At 41.0% G+C, this 22,326-nt stretch overlaps 1 protein-coding gene across 1 annotated transcript in view; it reads left to right on the plus strand.

Annotated features, from left to right (window-relative positions):
- SHROOM3 (shroom family member 3) overlaps positions 1–22,326 on the plus strand; it is a 585,172-nt gene that overhangs the window by 487,837 nt on the left and 75,009 nt on the right. Inside the window, exon 3 of the mRNA XM_006871583.1 lies at positions 6,750–6,878. Within this exon, the coding sequence (XP_006871645.1) occupies positions 6,750–6,878 (129 nt within the window). The remainder of the gene's footprint in view (positions 1–6,749; positions 6,879–22,326) is intronic.

Raw genomic sequence — 22,326 nt, forward strand, 5'->3', positions numbered from 1 at the left:
GAAGAAACAGAAAGCCTCATCTTTCTTCCTTGGAACTGCTGGCAGGCTTGAACCATGAGCCTTGTGGTTTGCAGTCCAGTGCTTATTGTATGGAGCCACTGCACTGGGCCTTGTGGTTGTTAAGTGCTGTCGAGTCTGTTCTGACTCATAGCAACCCAGTATGGGTTTCTGAGGAGCGACTGGTGAGTTTGAACCACCGAACTTGTGGTTCAAACTGACCTTACAATCCTTTGCTTATCATACAGTGCCACACCAGAGGTCCTGGTCCTTTCCACCTGGAACTGGTCCTTGTTGTGGTTGTTGTTAAGTGTTGTCGAGTCAGTTCCAACTCATATCAACTCTGTATAGGGTTTCCAAGGAGCAGCTGGTAGGTTTGAATTGAAAGCCTGCTGCTAATGAGATGGAATATAAGTGGGGGTTGGATTCTGTTTTCACAAAGAAATTGCCTCACAACCTTCTCTAGAAATAAAACAGGAAAATAATTAAATAAACAAGAATACCCCACAGTTCTCAAAACATGAATTATCAACAATTTAGTGCCCTTGAGAGTTCAAGAGCATCGAGCTCCATTTCAGTCACATTACGTAATATTCTCCTGTGATTCACTCAACAAATATGCATTGTCTGCCTACTATAAGCCACTTACTATGCTACACCCTGGATGTATAAGGGTTTAAACAAAACTAAGGAGTCCTGGTGTGGCACCATAGGATAAGCACTCGACTTTAAGGTTGGTTCCAACTGCATGGTCAGTGTTTAAACTTACTGTCGATTCCTTGGAAACCCTATATAGGGTCGTTATGAGTTGGAACTGACTCCACAGCACTTAGTAACAACAACGAAGGAAAAACCAGACATCTAACCTGACCTCACTGAGTTTGTCTGGTATAGCACAAAGACAGGGTGCAATGGAAGGGTTATTTACATGTTGTGATGCATGCCATGAAGGAAATGCTCAGGTGTCAGGAGAAAGGACATTTGCATTGGATTAGGCAGTCTCTGAAGAGGGGATATTCTACCTGGGACCATAAAGCTGAGGAGATGTCAGCCAAGTGGGGAATGGGGAGGAAAACTTCCAAGTAAAAGGAAAGACATATGTGAAGACAAAGAGCTTGGCAGATTTGGGGAACTTAAGGAAGGCCAGTGATGTTAGAGTGTGGTGTGGGGAGAGGTTCAAGGTGGGCACTGGTCCCTGGATTGCACAAAGGTTATGTATTCGGTCAACCAAAATGTTGGTGATTTGAATCTACCCAGAATTCCCCATTCTTGCCCCTATTTTCTGGTGTGCAGCCAGAGTGCTCCTTGGAGACCAGGATTGCCAAACTTGCTGTCTCATACTTCGGACATACTGTCAGGAGGGACGAGTCACTGGAGAAGAATATCATGTTTGATAAAGTGGAGGGTCAGAGAAAAAGAGGAAAACCCCCAGTCAGATGGATTGGCAAAGTGGCAGCATCTATGGGCTCAAGCGTGGCAACAAGTGTGAGATTGGCCCAGGACCGGGCAGTGTTTCATTCTGTTGTGTATAGGGTCGCTGTGAGTCGGTACTGACTCGATGGCACTTAACAAGACAGAACCATGGGAACAGAATGATCTGGTACTTTTTTCTTCTTGGTGAAAAGGTAGTTATGACTGTTAGAATAGCACACAGTAAGCAGGTGGGGTGGGGAAAATATTACCGCATTCATTATAGGAAGTAGAAATATTTAGGTTAATGACCTGGGGAAGAATGATGATACTGGGGGTGTCGTTCACAATAATTTTTTTAGTAGGATAAGCACTTGTTCTTAAGTTTGGTTTGAACTGCAAGGTTAGAAGTTCAAACTCACTAGCTGCTCCTCGGAAACCCTATACAGCGCCACTGTGAGTTGGAACCGACCTGACAGCACTTAACAACAATAACAGACCTTATGTGGAGTAAGCAGTCAACTACAAGGTCATTTTGAGCCACAGGTCTGGTGGTTCAAACTCACCAGCTGCTCCTTAGAAATTCTGTACATGGTTGCTATGAATCGGAACCAACTTGACAGCACTGACCAACAACAAACCTTATGTCATGCTGTAGAATAAGCACTATACCATAGTGTCAGTTTGAATCACAAGGTTGGTGGTTCCAACTTATCACAGGCTCCTTTGAAACCTTTGACAGGGTCTCGATGAGTCAGAACTGACTCTACAGCCATTAACTACAACAGCAAAACCGTCTTAGGTCAGCTTTGATTCCTATTTGAATTGTGATTAAATTGTAATACACACTGGAGAACAGCAAGATACATAAAACGGCCCTGGTGTGGCGCTGTGGGGTAATGTGCTTGACTACAATGTCGGTTTGAACCTCAAGGTCTGTGGTTCAAACTCACCAGCTGCTGCTCCTTGGAAACCCAATACAGACAGGGTTGCTATAAGTAAGAATTGACTTGATGGGCACTTAACAACAACAACCTCTTTTTAATTAAGTTGCTGGCAAAACAAAAGAGGCAATTCAAGGCTGGCACAGAGGGGGGCATGCCACAGTCAGCATAGGGTACCCCAAGGAAGTGGTGTCCACACTGAAACCTATAAAAGGTAGTAAGTTTAGTGAGCTAGAAGGGCTTCTGATACAAAATCTTTACCAGAGCAGACAACTTATCTTTCTCCCATGGAGCAGCTGGTGGGTTTGAACTGCTAACCTTGTGGTTAGCAGCCCAACTTTGCCACCAGGGCTCCTTATGGGTAAACACCTTTATCATTTTATCAGGAAATCTTGGACTAGTCCCATGCCTTAGAGTAAACCCGAGTCATGTGGTGTGCCCTCATTCCCTGATGAGATCAGTGGACATTGCAGACGTTAATCAATTCCAGTCTGTTGGGAGGCAGGTAGTATAGTAACAGGTGGGAGGAAGATGTGCCTTCCGGAGACGGCACCAGTTCAGAGTACAGATAAGAAAACTGGCCAGGGGAGAGGAGGGCAGAGTCACTATTCCAGGTGCAGGTCTCTGGGGTGATTGGTCTCCCAACACTTATTCCAGGGTTTGCATTCCATGACTGAACTAAAGGTTGACAGTTTATACCCACCCAGCAGCACCTCAGGTGGAAGGCCTATCTGCTTCTGTAAAAATTGTTATTTTTGAGCCAGTTTCAACTCATAGCCACCTTACGTAAAACTGAACCAAACAACGTCTGGACCTGTGCTGTCCTCACAAGTGTTGTTGTGTTTGAGCCCATTGTTGCCACTGTGTCAATCCATCTCCTTGGGAATCTTCCCCTTTTTCGCTGACCCTCCACACTTTAGCAAGCATGATGTCCTTCTCCAGGGACTGGTCCCTCCTGATAACATGTATGAAATATGAAAGACGAAGTCTTAACCATCGTCTCTTCCAAGCAGCATTCTGACCATATTTCTTCCAAAACAAAAGCTCCTTCTTCTGGCAATCCATGGCACATTCAGTAATTTTTGCCATGAATGTGAATGCATCAATTCTTCTCCGGTCTTCCTTATTCATTGTCCAGCTTTCACATGCATATGTGAAAAATCACAGCCTCCAAAATTCCTTGGAGCTCCCTTGTGCTCTGTAACACATGTAGTTACCACAGGTCAGAATCCATTCTGTAGCAGTGTTTTTGCTTTTCTTTTTGCTTGGTATTCTATGTTGAGGTTTCCCAGGAAATTTCTTCCCATGAGAATATGTGAATTGTGTCTAAATTATTCCAGAAAGAGATTAAGGCAGAAAGGTATGCTTGGGGTGCTGGTGATTTCACCTGGCAGTCTGTCCAGCTTTTTTGTAGTTGGTGTCATGCAGCCATGTTGTCCATTTAGTCAGATGCCCAGACCTATGTCTGGTCTCCCCATCCAGCCAGCCAGGGCAGGGAGCAGGTGAAGGGTAGTGCTGTGACTTTGTCTGGGGTTACGGTCAGCACTGCACTCACGAACCCTCTACCTAGTGCTAACCTCAGCTGGTCTAGAAGAGACCAGTGGCAGGACAACATGTGACTAGAGAAGGTGGAACCAGAGTGCTGCCCTCTGCTTTCCTAGGACTGAAGGGAATATGCACTGGAAATACTTAGAAAGAACGACCTCATCTTCCTCATGCTTCCTTCTCTCTTCCAATTGCCTCCTCTTTGCGAGCCAGCCCTTCACTGAGACAGCCTGCACCCCCTCGGACCTCCCATCCATCCATGTTTCTCAGGAAGGGAAATCAGAAAGGAAAGCGACAAGAACCAGCTTTCAGAGCCAATGCCATTATGCAGAAAGGACGAATCCAACAATTGTGGTTTATGCAAAAATGAGGAAGTTACTAAAGGCCACAAAGGTTTTGTATACATTTTGAGCTGCTCTTTATTTTTTTACCCCAGTAGGCAGCATTAGGTCTTGTTTCTTGATATTTGTCTGGGAAGGAAAAGCCTCCCCTTGCTGTCAGAGTACAGCGATCTCAGGTATGTTATTTGATCTTTACATACACGTGTTTGATGTGAGCTGTCTTTAATTCTGCCTTCCATCTCATCTTAAGTTACACAACCACTGGGAGTTGGTGCCTCTGAAGGTTATGTGAGAAATACTAACTGGGGACAACATGAACGAATCATCTGAACTCTCTGGCTAAGACTTCTTCCTCCCAGCATATATCGTATCAACTAGTTGCAGCAATTTTGGATAACATCTTAGCTGAAAAGAGCTCTAAATTGAAGCAATAATGAAAGTGGTTCATTGATTAAGCATTGTATAGGTCATTGGCTGTTTAGTGGTAGAATTCTCTCTCCATGTGGGAGTTACGTTGCTGTTACTAGGTTGTGTCCTGTCAGCAACTCCTAGCGACCCTCTGCACAACAGAATCAAACATTGCCTGATCCTGTGCCATCTCACAATTGCTGTTTGAACCCATTGGTGCAGCCACTGTGTCAGTTTATCTCGTTGAGGGTCTTCCTCTTTTTCATTGACCCTCCCCTTTACCAAGCATGATGTCCTTCTCCAGAGACTGTTCCCTCCTGAAGTCTGAGAGACAAAGTCTGACATCCTGACTTCTGAGGAGCATTCTAATTGTACTTCTGAGATCGATACGTTTGTTCTTTTAGAAGTCCGTGGTATTTTCAGTATTCTTCGCATTTGTGCACAGCCTCATTTTCACTTTACAGATGAGGAACCTAGGGCTCGGGCTTGACTTGCCTGCTGTCATTTTATTTCATAAAGGACAGAATTTGAGCTCAAGTCTTCAGACTTCGAGTCTAGAATTTTATTGAATATGTTCAAAGCCAGGACTTCTAAATATGGTGAGAAATGTAATATGCAGAAAATGTAGTGGTAATACTTAAAATGTAATTAAATAAAGAGGAAAACTTATGCTCATAAATCAAACTGCCTGTAGACTCACTGGTCATCTTTTCCCTACCTGACAAAATAAAAGCACATTTTATGTTTTCTTTAGGATTTAAGGAAGAAAGCACTTTCAGTTCCGTTCTGTATTCCAGGGCATATAAGGCTGGATGGACAGAGCCTGCTCTTAACAGCCCAGTAATGGTATACCCTCTCAGCCAAGGCCTGTTCATAGATGTGTGGGGGCCACTCGTCGGCTCTCTGAAGTTTAGAAAGATCTTCCAAACCAGAAATTCAAAGGACCCTGCAAAGTAGAATGATGATAAACCCCTTCAGACATTTCAAAGCCCAGTGCAGGAACCAGTCTGACAAAGAGGAAGAGTCAAGGGTACAATCAGGGTGTTTGTAGGTTCAGGACCCGAAACTCTCCATGGTGGAATGCATTGGGGATGCAGGCTTAAACTTTTCCTCAGACTCACTGGGACTATGGGGGAGAAGAGTTATGAGAATGGTGTTAGAGACTGGGGGTGGGCAGATGTAAATGGACATACAAAAGTCTTGCCTCCCAGGGCAGTGGAATCTAAACAATCCAAAATAGCTCAGGCTCACAAGTTGGCATCTGCTTCTAAGCTGCCACCCACTGCATCAAGCAAGGGCTGGTCACAAGTGGAGATCACTCTCCTGAAAGTTGAATTGGGGTGGGAGGAGCTGTTGGGAAATCAGGCAGCAGTGACCATCTTGATTGTTGGCGTCAGTGAGTCAGGTTTTTTTCACTTATTTGCAGATAGATGCTGTATTATAGAGAAGTTTGCCTCATAAAGAGCACTGGTGTCATAGTGTGTTAAGCATTGGGTTGCTAGCCACATAGTCAAAGGTTTAAAACCACCAGCCACTCCATGGGAAAAAAAAAAAGATTTACAGTCTCAAAACTCCTCTGGCAGTCTTATCTGCGCTGTTCTTTTCTGCTGTGAGTCAGAATTGACTTGATGGAAGTGAATTTGGTTTGGTTTTCTTTTTTTAGCTTACCTTCATAAAAACAATTCTTGGTTGGTACAGATGGTTAATGTGTTCAGCTCAGTGGGTGAGCTCAAACCCCAGGATTGTGGGGTTTGAGCTCACCCAGAGGCACCTTGAAAGAAAGACTTGGTGATCTACTTCTAGAAAAACAGCCATTGAAAACCCTATTATTTTTACTTTTTTTATGAAAAGGCTAGGGCTCGGACTTGACTTGCCTGGTTATCATTTTAGTTCACCAGAGACAGACTTTCAGCTCAAGTCTTCAGCTTTCAACGAGTACAGTTCTTCTCTAACATGTGGCTGCGCCATGAGTCAGGAATGATTCAGTGGCAACTGGTCGTTTGTTTTAACCTTGGTAGTTCACAACACTTCATTGTCATATTGAATTCTGCGCATGCCCGTGAATACCAGCATACTTACCTTCTTGTTTTCCTGTTTTTGTCAGAGACACATGTGCAGGCCAGGGTCATGCAGATACTGCAGCCTCTAAGTCCAGCCCTGAGCACCTCACCTCTGAACCCCAGCAGAGAAAAGCAACCAGGTCGGGAGGAATCAAACTTCGGCTGAAGCACAGGTAAGAGGCCCAGGGGTCAGTCTTGAGCATTCAGAAAAGAGACTCGTTGGCTGCTAGAAGAGGCAATTAGAGAATGAAATAACTGCCTGGTGAGTCACAGAAACTCAAAAGTGTAGTGCAACAATCTTAACAGTAGTTTTCAAACTAGGTTCTGACGGACTCTAGAGTTCCTGGGAGGTAACTTGGGGGTCCCTGAAACCATTTGATTCAAATATCCTTCTAAAAAATAAATCATCAGTTTTAATCATTATGATTAAAAGCGCACAAATTTATGTACTACTGTTTTATCCTTTGGGAACAACCATTGTATTAAATTGTACAGCAAGCTTCATTTTATCTTTGCACGGGTCTTCATTAGAAACGTTTCTTATCATCTCTGATGGAAATGTCTTGAGACTTCAGTGTTGTCGTTGCGAGCTTCCATTGATATGGTGCCCCTGTGCACAAGGAAACATAACGCTGCCCAGTCCTGAGCCATCTCCATAGCCTTGTGGATTGAACCACTGGTAGATATCTACAGGGTTTTCATTGTCTGATTTAGGGAAGTCAATTGCCAGGTCTTTATTCCTGGTCCATGTTAGTCGGAAAGCTCTACTGAAACCCTGTTCAGCATCTGATCAGCATACAAACTTCCACTGACAGACAGGTGGTTGTGAACAATTCTAACCTGAGTCCCCCACTAGGAAGGCTAGATTTCTACCATGAAAACTACCAACATACAACATGTAATCTGCATGTTACTGACATTACCAGAGCAAATGTAATATGAAAACGTCTTCCTTTCTTCTAGGATCTTTCATATACTAGTCTCATTTAATTCTCTCACTAGTTCTGTGGAGTACTCAGTATTTTAAAGGAACTTTTTGAAGAGCTTTCAGCTAACAGGTATAGATTCAAACTCAGGCCACTGGGCTTCAGAGACTGAATTTACAGCCTCTACATTGTACGGCCTCAATCAACATAATTGAACCTACTACTTCATAGGACAACTGTGGAAATTTAGTGAGATAAGCTATTCAAAGCACATAGCACTGAGTCCACGTGTAGAGATCGATTATCAAGTGGTGCGATGATGTTGTGGTTATTGCTACTGCCATCTTCTTCACTGTTGTCATGTACGTTTGCGTGCCTACAAGAAAAGCAATAAAATGCCACTGCATACTAGAATAGGGACAGTGGAGTCAATTTACACCAAAACTCTGGTTGCTGTCAAGTTGATTCCAACCGGTGTGACTCTGTATGTGTCAGAGCAGAACTGTGCTTTGAGGTTTGTAATGACTTGAGTTTTCAATAGTACATCACCAGGCCTTACCTTCTGTGGGGGACTCGAACCTCTAACCTTTCAGTTAGTAGCTGAGCATGTTAACAGCTTGAGCCACCCAGGGACACTTTGTACTCTGCTACGATCTTCAAAATTTAGAGACTCAAAGCCTCCTACTTAACAAGACTCCACTGGGCTGTCAAAGATAGTCTAGTGACAGTGCCAACAGGATATACACCTGTGGTCCTTTGTTTCATTCAAATTTTAGGGAGCGCTCAATGTCAGAAAATAGCAGCTAGGAAGTTACTGCAATAACCTTGGAGAACAACAATTATGACCTGAAAGAAGGTAGTGTTAATGGGGCGAGAAATGAGACAGAATGGAGATAAATTTGGAGGCAGAATCAATAGCGTATTAGGGTAAAGTGAGGGAGAAGAGAAATAAAAAAAGGGATTACTAAGTTTCTGTCAGGGACGGGGGGTGGTGGGAAGGAACAGAGGGGCATTGAAGTGTATTTGTGGGACTTTAGCCAGGACAGGGAACATTGAAAGAGTAGGGATGAGGAGAAGCAAGGGTGGAAAGTACTAGCGCTGGAATCACACAATGTGGAGTTGAGTTTGAAAACAATGAAAATATTTTACAAAGCATTCCATAAAATTTGAATGAAACAAATGAACACAGCTGTAGATCCTGTTGGAGCCATCCCCACAGAGATTGCCTTTCAAAACAAACTGGAGTTATCCTCATCACCTGGCCAAAGTTAGCAGCAGAATAGTATGTGTATAAAGGAACAAGTGAGGGAGCACATGGGCTAATGACGTCCTTATTTAAAGTCTGAGCTAGATGTTGTATACCTCTCGTGCCCCTACCCTCTCATCTGGACATTTTATTCCATTTATACTCTTAACCTCTTAAGAATGCCATGTGTGTGTGTGTGTGTCATGTCTCCACGACTGTATTGTAAGTGCCTGTAAATCCACCTTACTGCTCTTTTCTGTCGTCCAGAAGTCTCTCAGTGTTACTGATAGGGGAATAAACTTGGAAAATGGAGTGATTCTCATCCCAATTTTATTATGATCACAAATCCTGTTTTTGTTTTTCACTTGTTTGGAAAATTTTTAAATCTCCTAGGAAAGTTGCACAGGAGCTCTGGTAGCGTAGTGGTTACGAATCGGGCTGCAAACCTTAAGGTCAGCGGTTCGAAACTACCAGCCGCTCCACGGGAGAAAGATGAGGCTTTCTACTCCCGTAAAGATTTACACCCTCGGAAACCCTGTACAGGGTCGCTATGGGTCGGAACCGACTCAACGGCACTTAACAACAACAACAACAAAGAAAGTTGCAAAAATAGTCGAGCAGTTTCATGTGTAGTCTTCATCCAGCTTTTCTTAAGGCTGACATATGTTATAACCATAGTTCAAATATTAAACTAAGAAATAAGCCTTGATATAGTGTACCAGTGGGGAACCTTTTTTTTTTTTTTGGCCAAAATTTATAATATTATTAACGGACCATACAAAATTATCAACTTGAAAATTAGCCTGCGGTATACAGATGATACAACCTTGCTTGCTGAAAGTGAAGAAGACTTAAAATACTTACTGATGAAGATAAAAGACCCTTTGGTATGGATTGCATCTCAATGTAAAGAAAACAAAAATCCTCACTACTGGACCAATACAACATTTTTATCAACGGAGAGAAGATTGAAGGTGTCAATGACATCATTCTTCTTGCATCAACTATCAACACTCACGGAAGCAGCAGTCAAGAAACCAAACGACGTATTGCATTAGGCAAATCTGCTGCACAATGTCAGCTTGAAGACTAAGGTGTGACTGACCCAAGCCATGGTATTTTCAATAACCTCATACGCATGTGAAAGCTAGACAGTGAATAAGGAAGACTGTACAAGAAATGATGCTTTTGAGTTATGGTGTTGGAAGAGAATATTGAAAGTACCATGGGCTGCCAAAAGAACCAACAGATCTGTGTTGGAAGAAGTGCAGTTCAAGTTCATTTTGGAGGCCAAGATGGCCATAGTTCATCTCTCATACTTCAGACATATTGTCAGGAGGGACCAGTCGCTGGAGAAGAATACCATGTTTGGTAAGGTGGAGGGTTAGAGAAAAAGAGGAAGACCCCCAGCGAGGTGGATTGGCAATATGGCAGCATCAATGGGCTTAAGCGTGGCAACAATTGTGAGGTTGGCCCAGGACTTGGCAATGTTTTGTTTTGGTGTGCATAGGGTCGCTATGAGTCGGTACCGACTCAATGGCACCTAATAACAACAAAAATTATTTGGTCAAACATTTATTAACTCACCCCTGATGTGATGGCTGGAGTCTTGCTGTGGCACTGTTAGGATAAACACAGGACTGTAAGGATAGTTTGAACTGCAAAGTTCAAACCCACAATATGCTCCTCAGAAACACTAGACAGGGTGGCTTTGAGTTGGAACCGACAACGAGATGGCTGGAACTGTGGTTGCCTTGGCAGGGCCAGACCAAATGATTTTGCGGGCCTTATATGGTTGGCAGGAGCTCTGGTAGCGTCGTGGTTACGAATTGGGCTGCTAACCTCAGGGTCAGCAGTTCTAAACTACCAGCTGTTCCACGGGAGAAAGATGAGGCTTTCTGCTCCCGTAAAGATTTACAGCCTCGGATACCCTATACAGGGTCGCTATGAGTCGGAACCGGCTTCTCGGCACATAACAACAACAACAACAAATATGGTTTGAGGAGTCCTGGTGTGTTGCTGTGGGTTAATGCGCCAGACTATAAAGATGTTTGAACTGCAAGGTCCATGGTCCAAGCTCACCAGCTGCCCATTGGAAACCTGATACAGGGTCGCTATGGGTCAGAGTTGACTCGGCACTTAACAACAACAACAAATATGGTTTGAGGGCTGGGCATTCCCTATCCCTGGTAGTAGTGCTACTAATTACCGACTTTGCGATAGTATGCTATAAAATAAGGCCTTTTTCAGATTTCATCAATTTTTTCCCCACTAGTACCGTTTTTTTGTTTGTTTCAGGATCTAATCCAAGTATCCTACATTGCTTTTAACTGTTATGTCGCCTTAGTCTCCTCTATCTCTGTTAGTTCAGCATTCTTCCCTTGCTTTTGAAGAATGCCAGCTAGGTGCCATTGAATCAATTCTGACACATGGCAACCTTATGCCCAACAGAATGAAAACACTACCCGCTCCTTTACCATCCTCACAATCAATGTGTTTGAGCCCATAACTGCTACCATTGTGACAGTCCATCAGAAAATGTCTTCCTCTTTTTTGCTGACCTTCCACTTTACCAAACATGATGTCCTTCTCCAGGAACTGACTGGTGCCTCTTTATAACATGTGTGAACAATGAGAGATGACGTCTCACCATCCTGGGTTCAAGGAGCACTTCATCTGCACTTCTTCCAACACAGATTTGCTTGTTCTTCTGGCAGTCCATGGTACTTTTAATATTCTCCTCCAGCACCATAATTCAAATGCATCAATTCTTCTCCTGTCTTTCAACTTTCACATGCAGATGAGGAGATTGAAATGACCATGGTTTTAGTCCTGCAATCTTTGCTCTTGAACACTTTAAAGAGGTTTTGGCAGCAGATTTGCCTAATAAAATACATGGTTTGATTTCTTGACTGCTGTTTCCATGAGTGTTGATTTTGGAGCCAAGCAAAATGAGATCTTTGACAACTTCAGTCTTTTCTCCATTTATCTTGATGCTATTTATTAGCCCAGTAGTGAGGATTTTTGTTTTCTTTACATTGAGGTCCAATCTTTACTGAAGGCTGTGGTCTTTGATCTTCATTGTTGTTGTTATGTGCTATGGAGTTGGTTCTGACTCATAGCGACCCTGTTCAGGGTTTCTGAGGCTGTAAATCTTTACTGGAGCAGAAAGCCTCATCTTTCTCCCACGGTATTTTAAGTCTACTTCGTTTCCAGCAAGGAGGATTGTATCATTTGTATATTGCAGGTTGTTATTTAGTCTTCCTTCAATCCTGATGCCGTGTTTGTCTTCATATAATCCAGCTTCTGAGATTATTTGCTCAGCATACAGATTGAATAAGTATGGTGAAAGGATACAACCTTGGTGTACTCCTTTCCTGATTTTAAACCATTCAATATTCCCTTGTTCTGTTTTAACAACAGCCTTTTGGTCTATGTACAGCTTCCTCATGAGCACAATTAAGTGTTCTGGAATAACCATTCTTTGCAATGTTATCTATAGTTTTTCATGATCCACACAGCTGAAAGCTTTTGCATAGTCAATAAAGCACAGGTAAACATCTTTTTGGTATTCTCTGCTTTCAGTCAAGATCCATCTATATCAGCAATGATATGCCATGTCCTTTTCTGAATCTGCCTTAAATTTCTGGCAGCTCCCTGTTGTATTGCTTCAATCATTTTTGAATTACCTTCAGCAAAATTTTACTTCCATGTGATATTAATGATATTGTTTACTGATTTCCGCATTCTGTTGGGTCACCTTTATTTGGAATGGGCACAGATATGGTTAGTTATTTTGTACAATGTCTTTTAATTTTAGACTGCCTGATATTTTCTCATGATTAGATTGAAGTTATATACTCACATTTTTGGCAAAATACCCAGAAGTGACGTCTTTCTAGGTGTATCCCATTAGGGGTTATAGGATGTTGATGGATTGCCTTACTGGTGGTGTTAACTTTGATGAATTGGCTAGGTTGAAGTTACTGGTTTCTCCATTGTAAAGTTCCTGTTTACTGAATAAATGTGATGGGGGAGATAGTTTTGAGACTTTGTAAACATCCTATTTATCATCAGACTTTCTCCTACTAATCTCAGCATCCATCAGTGGATATTGTCTGGAGGAGATATTACTGTGATGTTCTAAAGATAATTGTGTATTCATTCCTTCTGTACTTATTCATTGCAATTCTTCTGTAATGAAGAGTATCCCATGGCCCTCCCTTTTTACTTATTTAGTTATTTATATGAAGAAGGACTTCTTCTTGTTTATTTTTTCCAATGGGTTATCACCTAATGCTGCTGTAATTTTTTGGAATCCTGATGTGACACTGTAGGATAAGCACTGGACTGCTAACCACAATATTGGTGGTTCAAGCCCATCAACCGGTCCTTGGAAACTGTATACAGGGTCGCTACGAGTCAGAACTGACTTGATGGCACTCACCAACTATTAATCTGTTGCTCAAATTATTCCAGTTATGGGCATTTTTTAAGCAAACTCTGGTTTAAGTGCTGTTTTAATAATACAGAAAAGGTTGAGGTGCTAATGTTCTCATTCTTCCATAGAGAGACCATGATTTGCTTATAACCCTCTTTGTTGTCTTACAAGCGTTGAAGTGGGAGGATCGTAGTAGTGGGAGGCTGAGCACTACTAATTTCCAACATTAGTTACAGAAGCCTACGCGTTGGTCTAGGACTTGACAAGTGCTGCAGTCGGCTTCATGAACTCATTCCCAGGTCATATCTACATGGCTCCTTTTTACTGTAGGGAATAAGGAGCCACGATGGTGTAGTGGTTAAGTGTTCAACTGCTAGCATATGGCAGTTCATACCCACTAGCTGCTTCACCAAAGAAAGATAAAGCCGTCTGCTTCTGTAAAGATTTACAGCCTTGGAAACCTGAGGAGACACTTCTACTTCGTTCTTTTGGGTCACTATGAGTAGGAAGTGCCAATGAGTTTGATTTGGTTTTAGTTTTAATATAGAGACTAGCCAGGAAGGACCTTTTCATTTGTTTATAAGAAAAGGAAATACCAGAACAAAAGGAGAAACCTCCTTTTTCCAGGGGTATACAGATCAAGAAACCATGGACCCACTCTAGTTAAGTGTTTGCCTGCTAATCACTCAGCCATATCATGGGAGAAAGACCATAAAGATTACAGTCAAGAAATCCCTACAGGGGTAGTTTTACTCTGTCCCACATGGGTCACTATGAGTCAGAATTGACTTGACAGCAACAAACAACATGTAGGGTTCACCCAAACAAATCAAAAAGAGAGAAGCTTTTTGTGGCCCAGGGGTTAATTTTCTCATAGCTCAATCCCATCTTTCTTTTCTTGATTACATGCTTGAGTTCTCTATATCTGAACTGTCAGTGAGAATTTATATGATCCAACTACAGTAAGCACTGGACTTGCTAACCGCAAGATCAGCAGTTCAAAACACCAGCCGCTCTTCAGGAGAAAAATGAGGCTTCCTGTTCCCTTAAAGATTTATGGTCTCAGAAACCTTGTAGAGGGTTGCTATGAGTCAGAACTGAATTGAGGGTACCTAGCAACAACAATAACATATCTCGGAATAAACATCCCCCTAAAATCTACCATGCCTTGGGCAAGAGTGCTTCAATGAGTTAGAGACAAAATGTTCTAGCTTGAAACTCAAGGTTGTCCACATTAGTGTGCTCTCTTGCATAAACCTCTTATCCTTTCCTCCTCCTGCACCACCAAAATCACCACAATTCATTACAGTAATCATCTGAAGTAGTGATCAAGCATCCACCAGGACATGGTGATATATTGTAATAGATTATCTTTGCCTATACCCATGCTATGATATATAAATTAAAATGAGTGGATAACAGAAGTTCATGGTTTGACTCCTAATTCATCTTCAGCGGGCACTGTTCCCCTGTGACAGTAAGTCATGTCCCTATGATACTGCATTGTTTTCAGGACACTGTGCCTAAAGAAGCCTTGAGGTTTACATCCTTGTTAGACATTGAACTAGAACTGCTGCCTCATTATTTAACTGAAACAAAGTCTCCCGTCCTCACAAATAAAGCCAAGAGATACAACCAATTGATTGGTTAATTTCTATGTTTGGGCTTAGATATGTGCTTCCTACACTGTGAGAACGCTTGAAACAATTCACACACACTTTAAAATGTTTTGTTTTTTTTTTTTTTTTTCATTTCTCCATACTGTGTCACTTAATAGATTAATTTATTTTTATTGTGGTAAAAATATACACAACAAAACATTTGCCAGTTCACACTGTTTCCACATACAAGGGGGCATCATGAAATGTGTAGAAAAATTCTAGTATCTTTTCATTTCATTTATCCACAAGTTTTTTTAAGACCCCTTGTGTAAATGTCATTGATTTGTAATCTTCATGTTGAACAACCATTGTCATTCTCCTTTTCCATCTAGTTTATTCCACCATCCCATAACAAACTCAGAGCGTACACACACTTTTGCAGATAGTGGCATTTTTACATGTGGAGGAGTCTGTGGGTTTGGCAGAGATCATTTCAAGAGACTTCCTGATTTCAGTTTGATGCCTTTTTATCAGCAGATGATTTTCCTTAGTTCCTTCCTCCTTCTGCTCACAAACAGAAATCTGGTAATTCTACATTATATGCTGTTGTCCATGATGCTGGCTCGTCTCAGGAAAGGTTACCAAGAATCATCTTCTCTTCTTGCCTTTGCTAAAGCAGGGACTGGATTTTAATCGGCCTGTTTACAGGAGTGACTGGGAATGGGAATTCTTCCCACTTGCACAGAGTTTTATGAGCCAGGGTAGTTCAGGCTGTCTCACTGGAGGCTCATGGAATTGGCCTGAATACTTACCACCCTGGAGGAACAGAAAGCGCAGAAGCAGGGGGAAATGGCCCTTCATCCCACTCCTGACTGTGACATCCGATTGGCCAAAGGGCTGCTTTCTAGGATGTTTCTGTTTGCTACAAGGTAAGTCCCACAGTGTGTGAATGAGATGCATAATCTTTTCATTGTGAGAGTCTCACCTGACAAGCCTGTAACAGGTGTCTTTTTAATGTAGTGTTGTACCTGTTTATAGTGGAAAATAAATAACAACATAATCTGGTTAAGTCCTTTTGTTTTTTCCTCCCAACACTGACATGGAAATTCTCAGAATTTGAGCAGCTCATGTGATATCATGTACTACTAATATTTCTGTTTGGGAGTGTTGAGTAATTTTCTCTCCAATATAGATGAATAGAGTTGTCATATTTCTTAGGTTGTGTATCTGTATCTAGGTAGCTTTTTCTCCCATTCACTTTAGCAAATGCTTTGTGTTGTGTACTTCATGGTTCTGCTTCCTCATTTCCTTGGGGGAATTTCAGGGAAACTATCTGTGTTTCCTACATGGGCTGGTATTATGTATGCTCTATGGTATGGCACTGTAGGAAAAGCATTATTAGGCAGCAAGGTCAATTTGAACCACAAGGTCAGCAGTTCAAATTCACCAGGTGCTCTTTGGAGCTGGTTGCTATGAGTTGAAACCAGCTCAATGTCCCTTAACAACAACATATTAGTCGCCAAGTTCCTCTCTATTTGTATTGCTGGTTTTTGTATAAAGAAATGGAAGCTGTGAATATGTTCTCAAATTTCAAGATACCGTCTCTTCATTCAACTTGACGATTATAGTCATATGTGAAAAGAATTGTTGATTATTCAGATTGCCTTATTTAACTCCTCAATCACAATTGAAGGGTTATATATAGTTATTATCTTTTCCCTTGTTTACATCATTTGCATTTCAGTTTTCTCCTTTTGTTATATAATCAGAATTAGAAATTTTCATTCATCTTTATGCTAAATACCAATCTTTGCTGCTAGGGATGTTTTTTTACCTAAAAGATGTCTTTAGGGATGTTTTACCCTGAGGTAGAAAAGGAACAGGTAGATGCACAATAATGACAATGGTCTAAATCTCTGGTGACTTGAATATTTCTTATTGTACCATGTAAAAAGTAAGAAAGAAAATATGAGCTGCCAATTTATATTATAAAATGCACTCATAAATAAAGAGAAGGATCCCAGTTCTGGTTTTTCAAGTTTTAGTTGGCATTCTCCTTTGAAAGTGAATAAGAGAGCGCATTCTTCTGAGTCTTCTTATAGTCTCCCTAATAGTGTTAGGTTAGGTGTGGGTGATGGTGGTTGTTAAACTCTCCATGTTGTAAAATGTATGATGGAAATATGGGTAGGTAGTAACTGAGAAACTGGTGTGTTTGTTCTTAAAGTTTGCTGTTTTCACTTGCTCTGCCACAAGGCCTTCACTATTTTTTCTTATTATTAGTTTCCCATAGTATTTGGAAACTTAACTTTAATGAACAATTATTTTCCAGTATGGTAATATTTTAAATACAAATTCTTCTTTTGACCATGATCTTAAGGTTTCTAACTAAAATTCATGCTTGCTGTCCTTTTCAAAAATTGCCTTCTCGTTGCCTTTTATTTCTTATTGGGGAGAAAGACAAGTGAAACAGAGAAGAGAAGAACACAATACATTATGAGGGAGTTTCAAAAAGTTCATGGGGGAAAGAATTCCATTATCTTTTCATTCCATTTCCTTTAAAGTTTTTGAAACCACCTTGTCTATCAGACTTAACTCCAAAAGAGAATGGTTTCTTTAGTTTTGGAGGGTTTATTTATTTATTTAAATGTTTTATTGTGAATTATGTGATAGTTTACATGGGAGAACATTAGTTTTACATTCATTCTATCGTATATCCTCTCATTGCCATGGTTACAATCCCCTCCATGCAATCCTTCCCGCGTACCCTCCAGGTCTTCAGCACACAGTCGCTCTCCCTCTCTGGATCTAAAGTCTCCAGCTGCTCCATCGCTCCACATCATCATCTCTGGCTCCATTTCAGGCATCACTGCTTCTCTGGGTAGGGTCCCGCTCTCTGCTCTTCTCCCTTGATGGACGCAGGGACTTCTGTTTCTGGATTGCAAAGTCAACCACTCCCTCCTCCTTGCTATAAAATGTCCACCTTTACACTTCCAACTGGAGGATTTATTTTTTGTTGTTGTTGTTTTTTGTGGGGGGAGGGTTGTTTGGTTTTGTTTAATGAAGTGATGTTTAAAAAGCTCAGTGCTGAAAAGCAAGGCTTCTGACTCACAGAAATTCCTTTTTCCTTATATTTTGATAAGTGCAGTTTATTTGCTATGAGATAAACACTGGACTGCTAACCCACCAGCCACTCTGTGGAAATCCTATACAGGGTCCCTATGCGTCGGAACTGATTTCACAGCACTTAGCAACAGCAACATTTTTTAAGAAATGGTTTGCTTTTGAAATGTCTCAGTTGGTATTGGACTACTTTAAACCCTCCAAGGTCAACCTTCTGTGGGTTTTGTACACTAAGAGACGTATGTCCTACTGTAGTGGTGGGGTGCCCTTCCTCTCCCACTCCACAGGTAGAAGGGAGGATGTCACACACCTTGTACTATGAGCTGCTACTCCCTTCTAACCAACAAGTAGAAGAGCCCGCAGGTATCTTCTGCCAAAAAAAAAAGCAGCAGTCATTCAGGGATGAGCCTTTGGGTAGTGCAAATGGTTAACTGGACTTGGCTGCTAACCGAAAGATTGGTGATTCAAGTCTACTCAGAAATGCCTCAGAAGAAAGTCCTGGCAATCTACTGAGAAATCAGCCATTGAAACCTTATGAAGCCCAGTTCCACTCTGACCCACATGGGGTCACCACAAGTCAGAATCCATTCAAGGGCAACTGGTTTTTGTTTTGTTTTGTAGTTCTGGGACATATACAATATCTCTCATTCTCTGCAGCTATCTGAACTTCTCTGAGATCCCTGAGAGCATATTTATATGTGGCGTCTATATAGCAATGTAGTATATTGTTGTTAAGTGCTGTCGAGTTGGTTCCGACTCATTGTGACCCTGTATAGGGTTCCCAAGGAACAGCTGGTGAGCTTGAACTACCGAACTTGCAGTCCAAACACACACACACACACATACAGTGTAAATATATACAGTGTGACACTGCACGGAACCACAAGGTCAACAGTACAAAACCACCAGCTACTCCTTGGAAACCCTATACAGGGTCACTATGAATCGGAACCGACTCAACTGCACTTAACATCAACAATATACTACAGTGTTACTATGAGTCAGAATAGACTCTATGACAGTGGGTTTGTTTTTTGGGGATTTTTTGTGTGTTTGTTTTATTCAATTCTTTAAAAGATCCCTGGTGAAGCTATTCTGACCTATAGCGACTCTGTGTAGGGTTTCCCAGGAGTGGTTGGAAAACTTGAACCACCAACCTTGTGGGTTCAAACCAACTTTTGCAGTTCAGAGCATTAGCTCAGGGTTCCACACTAGGACGTCTAAATATTTACAGCCTTGGAAACCCTGTTGGGCAGTTTTAAGAATTGAACAATGAGTTGTGTTTTGTTATTTTTAATTAGTTTGAAAGACAGTAAAAGACAAAGATGAATGCCATTATTGATGTTAGGTGCTTGCAGCAAACTCTGCCATAATTTCTAGGTGAGTTGCAAGCCTTGAAGTATGGGAAGGAGAGTTAGATTTTCTGATTCCTCGATGTGTGTCAGAGTGGAAGAAAGTGAAACATAGAAAGAGGGGACTATGCATCCACGGATGACTAAGTGAAAACACACCCACCCCCATTCTAGTGTCTTGCCTTTGTAATAATGTATTTATGTGGCCTTCAATTTTTAAATGTTTTGAAATGGAGGGTGGAGGGATATGAAACTTGTAGTTAAAGGAACACTGGGATAATACAGAGAAGCAGAGAAAAGACATGGAAGCAGAGATGATAACATGGAGAGATAGAGTAGCTAAGGACTCTAGACTCATGGAAAGAGAAAGACTGTGTACTGGCAGCCAGGAGGCAGGCTTGCAAAATGTGGCCTTGGGTTGTTTAAATGATTATATTATATATACCTGAATGTTTTTGTGTATATCCAAAAACAAACAAAAAAACAACCAATGGGAATAGAAACAAATATTGTTGAATGACGATGCACGGAGGGGATTGTAATCATTGCAATGAAACAAAATATGGTAGGGTGATTGTAAAACCAATGTTCTCCCATGTAAACTATCACTCAATTCACAGTAAAAACTGAAACAAAACAAAACAAAACACATGATCTTTTTGGTTTGTCTTTTCAGCTCTACTGAAAAGTTATCTATTTTTCTGAAGACTTCTCCTTGAGTTGTACTCTAAATGCATTTCCAGGTCCTGCTTTCCAATTTCTAAACAGTCTGTGGGAACGTATTTTTTGTAAATTTACATTGCAATTTTGAATATGAGAGGATTAGCAAATTTATGGATGTTTATTCCAGACAAATGCCAAATGCAGAAGTGTTATCTCATCCCCCATTAAACTACCCAAAGGAAAGTTGTGGGGTAAAGGGACTAAGTATCTTACAAGAAAAGGTGTTTTTAATAATCTTGGACACAGATTTTAAGTGTTAGAATCTTATGTCTGTTGGTGGACTTTACTCTTACTCATAATTCAGTTTCAGAAGCCAAAAGTCCCTAGGGCATATTATCAGGATGTGACATTTAAAAAAGAACTTCTCTTTTCAGAAAGGACTGGGTGTTACTCTGGAGTTATCTGACTGAAAGCATACCTTGCTATCCACAGAAACTCTTTTAGTTTAACTATTAGTAAAACAATTTCAAAAGCCTTGGAAAATTGTGCCTTTTCAGTTTTTTGGTAAAGCTAATAAAAGGTCTGAGGGATATCCTTGAGGAGCCCAGAAGTAATCTTAGAAACTAGGATTTAGTGATATTCTAAAAGGGCTGCAGCCAAAGCAATTATTTCCTTTTCTTTTTTTTTTAAAGATGGTAATTTTTTTCCCACTTACTTTAAACAATTTTTGAAAGCTCTTCTGTCATCTGTAAACATTTAAAAAACATACCTCTCAAACTAGTCAGATTGTCTCAGAATGGAATAATGTTCTGGGCGTAGAATTAGAACTCAGAGACTTGGTCATAGTTTTCCTTTTGCTATTCAGCCTTTTTATTTTAGATTATTGTTAATTCAGATTCATCACTGTCAATTTATTTAGGGATTATTTCTAGTACTGCAAATTTTTCTCACCAGCATTTGAGGTCTATAATTTTCCTATACAGGTCTATAATTTCCCTGTAATTGAACTACCTAAGAAAGCATTTTGGGGGAGTAGTGTCGGTAGGTGTAAGCAGTTAGGGTTAGGGATAAGACAAGACTATGGTTAGGTCTAGGCTAGGCCTGAGTCCTGATGTGGCACTGTGGGATAAAGCACTGGACCATAAGATCAGTTTGAACCACCAGTTTGCTCCTGGGGAACCTTATACAGGGTCACTGTGAGTCAGAAACAACTTAACAACAACAGGCTAGGCCTAGGACTTTGTTTAGGGATAGGGTTAGGGTTAAGACTCAGGTTAGTGTTAGGGGTAAGCTTTAGGCTAGGGCCAAGAGTAAGGTTTAGTCTAGTTTTTAGGACTGGTAGTGGTGGTTGTGTGCCATCGAATTGGTTCCGACTCATAAGTACCCTAATAGGTTTTCTGACATGGTAAATCTTTATGGAAGCAGAAAGCTTCATCTTTTTCCTGCAGAGCAACTGGTACATTCGAACTACTCTCTTTATAGTTTCTGGGGTTACACTCTGGTTATCTTCATTTACTTATTTATTGAAATCTACTTGATTTCCTCTTCATTTGGAAGTTCTATAACTACATTAATCCCTTTTTTTAATTTTGTTTTTGTTGTGGTGGCTCTTTCTGCAACTGTATCTCTGATTCTTTATTTTTAGTCCTGTAGGTCTGCTTTACTTTGAATACGTCTATAACTAGGTTGAATTCTAGGTGATACTGCCAAGTATGTTGTTGTTGTTGTTGTGAAGTGCCGTAGAGTCAGTTCCGACCCATAGTGACCCTGTATAGGGTTTCTGAGGAACAACTGGTAAGCTTGAACTGCCGACCTTGCAGTTTGCAGTCTGACGCATTAACCCACAGCGCCATACCAGGACTCCATCATGTATGTTAATCTCAGCTTATTGTCTACTGTTGTTAGCTCTCTGCCCAAAGTACTCCCTGTACTATTTTTTATAGTCTGTCTGGTTTTTTACAAACTCTTAATTTCTGTTTATCTGAAAATGACCTAATTTTGCCATCATATTTGATGGCCAGCTTTACTGAGTATATGATTCTTGGTTGACAGTGTTTTTTCTTTCAGAAACTTATACATGTCATTTCATTTTCTTTTTGCCTGCCTGGTTTCTGCTGAGAAATCAGAACTTAGTCTTATTAGTTCTCCTTTGTAGATAAGTTTTCATTTTTCCTGAGGGGTTCTCAGGATTCTTTCCTTGCCTTTGAAAAATTTGATTATACTATATCTTGGTATTTTTCTTTTGGGACTTACCTGTTTGGAGTTTAACTTC

Source organism: Chrysochloris asiatica, unplaced genomic scaffold, assembly GCF_000296735.1.
Source record: "Chrysochloris asiatica unplaced genomic scaffold, ChrAsi1.0 scaffold00169, whole genome shotgun sequence".
Taxonomy (NCBI): Eukaryota; Metazoa; Chordata; class Mammalia; order Afrosoricida; family Chrysochloridae; genus Chrysochloris; species Chrysochloris asiatica.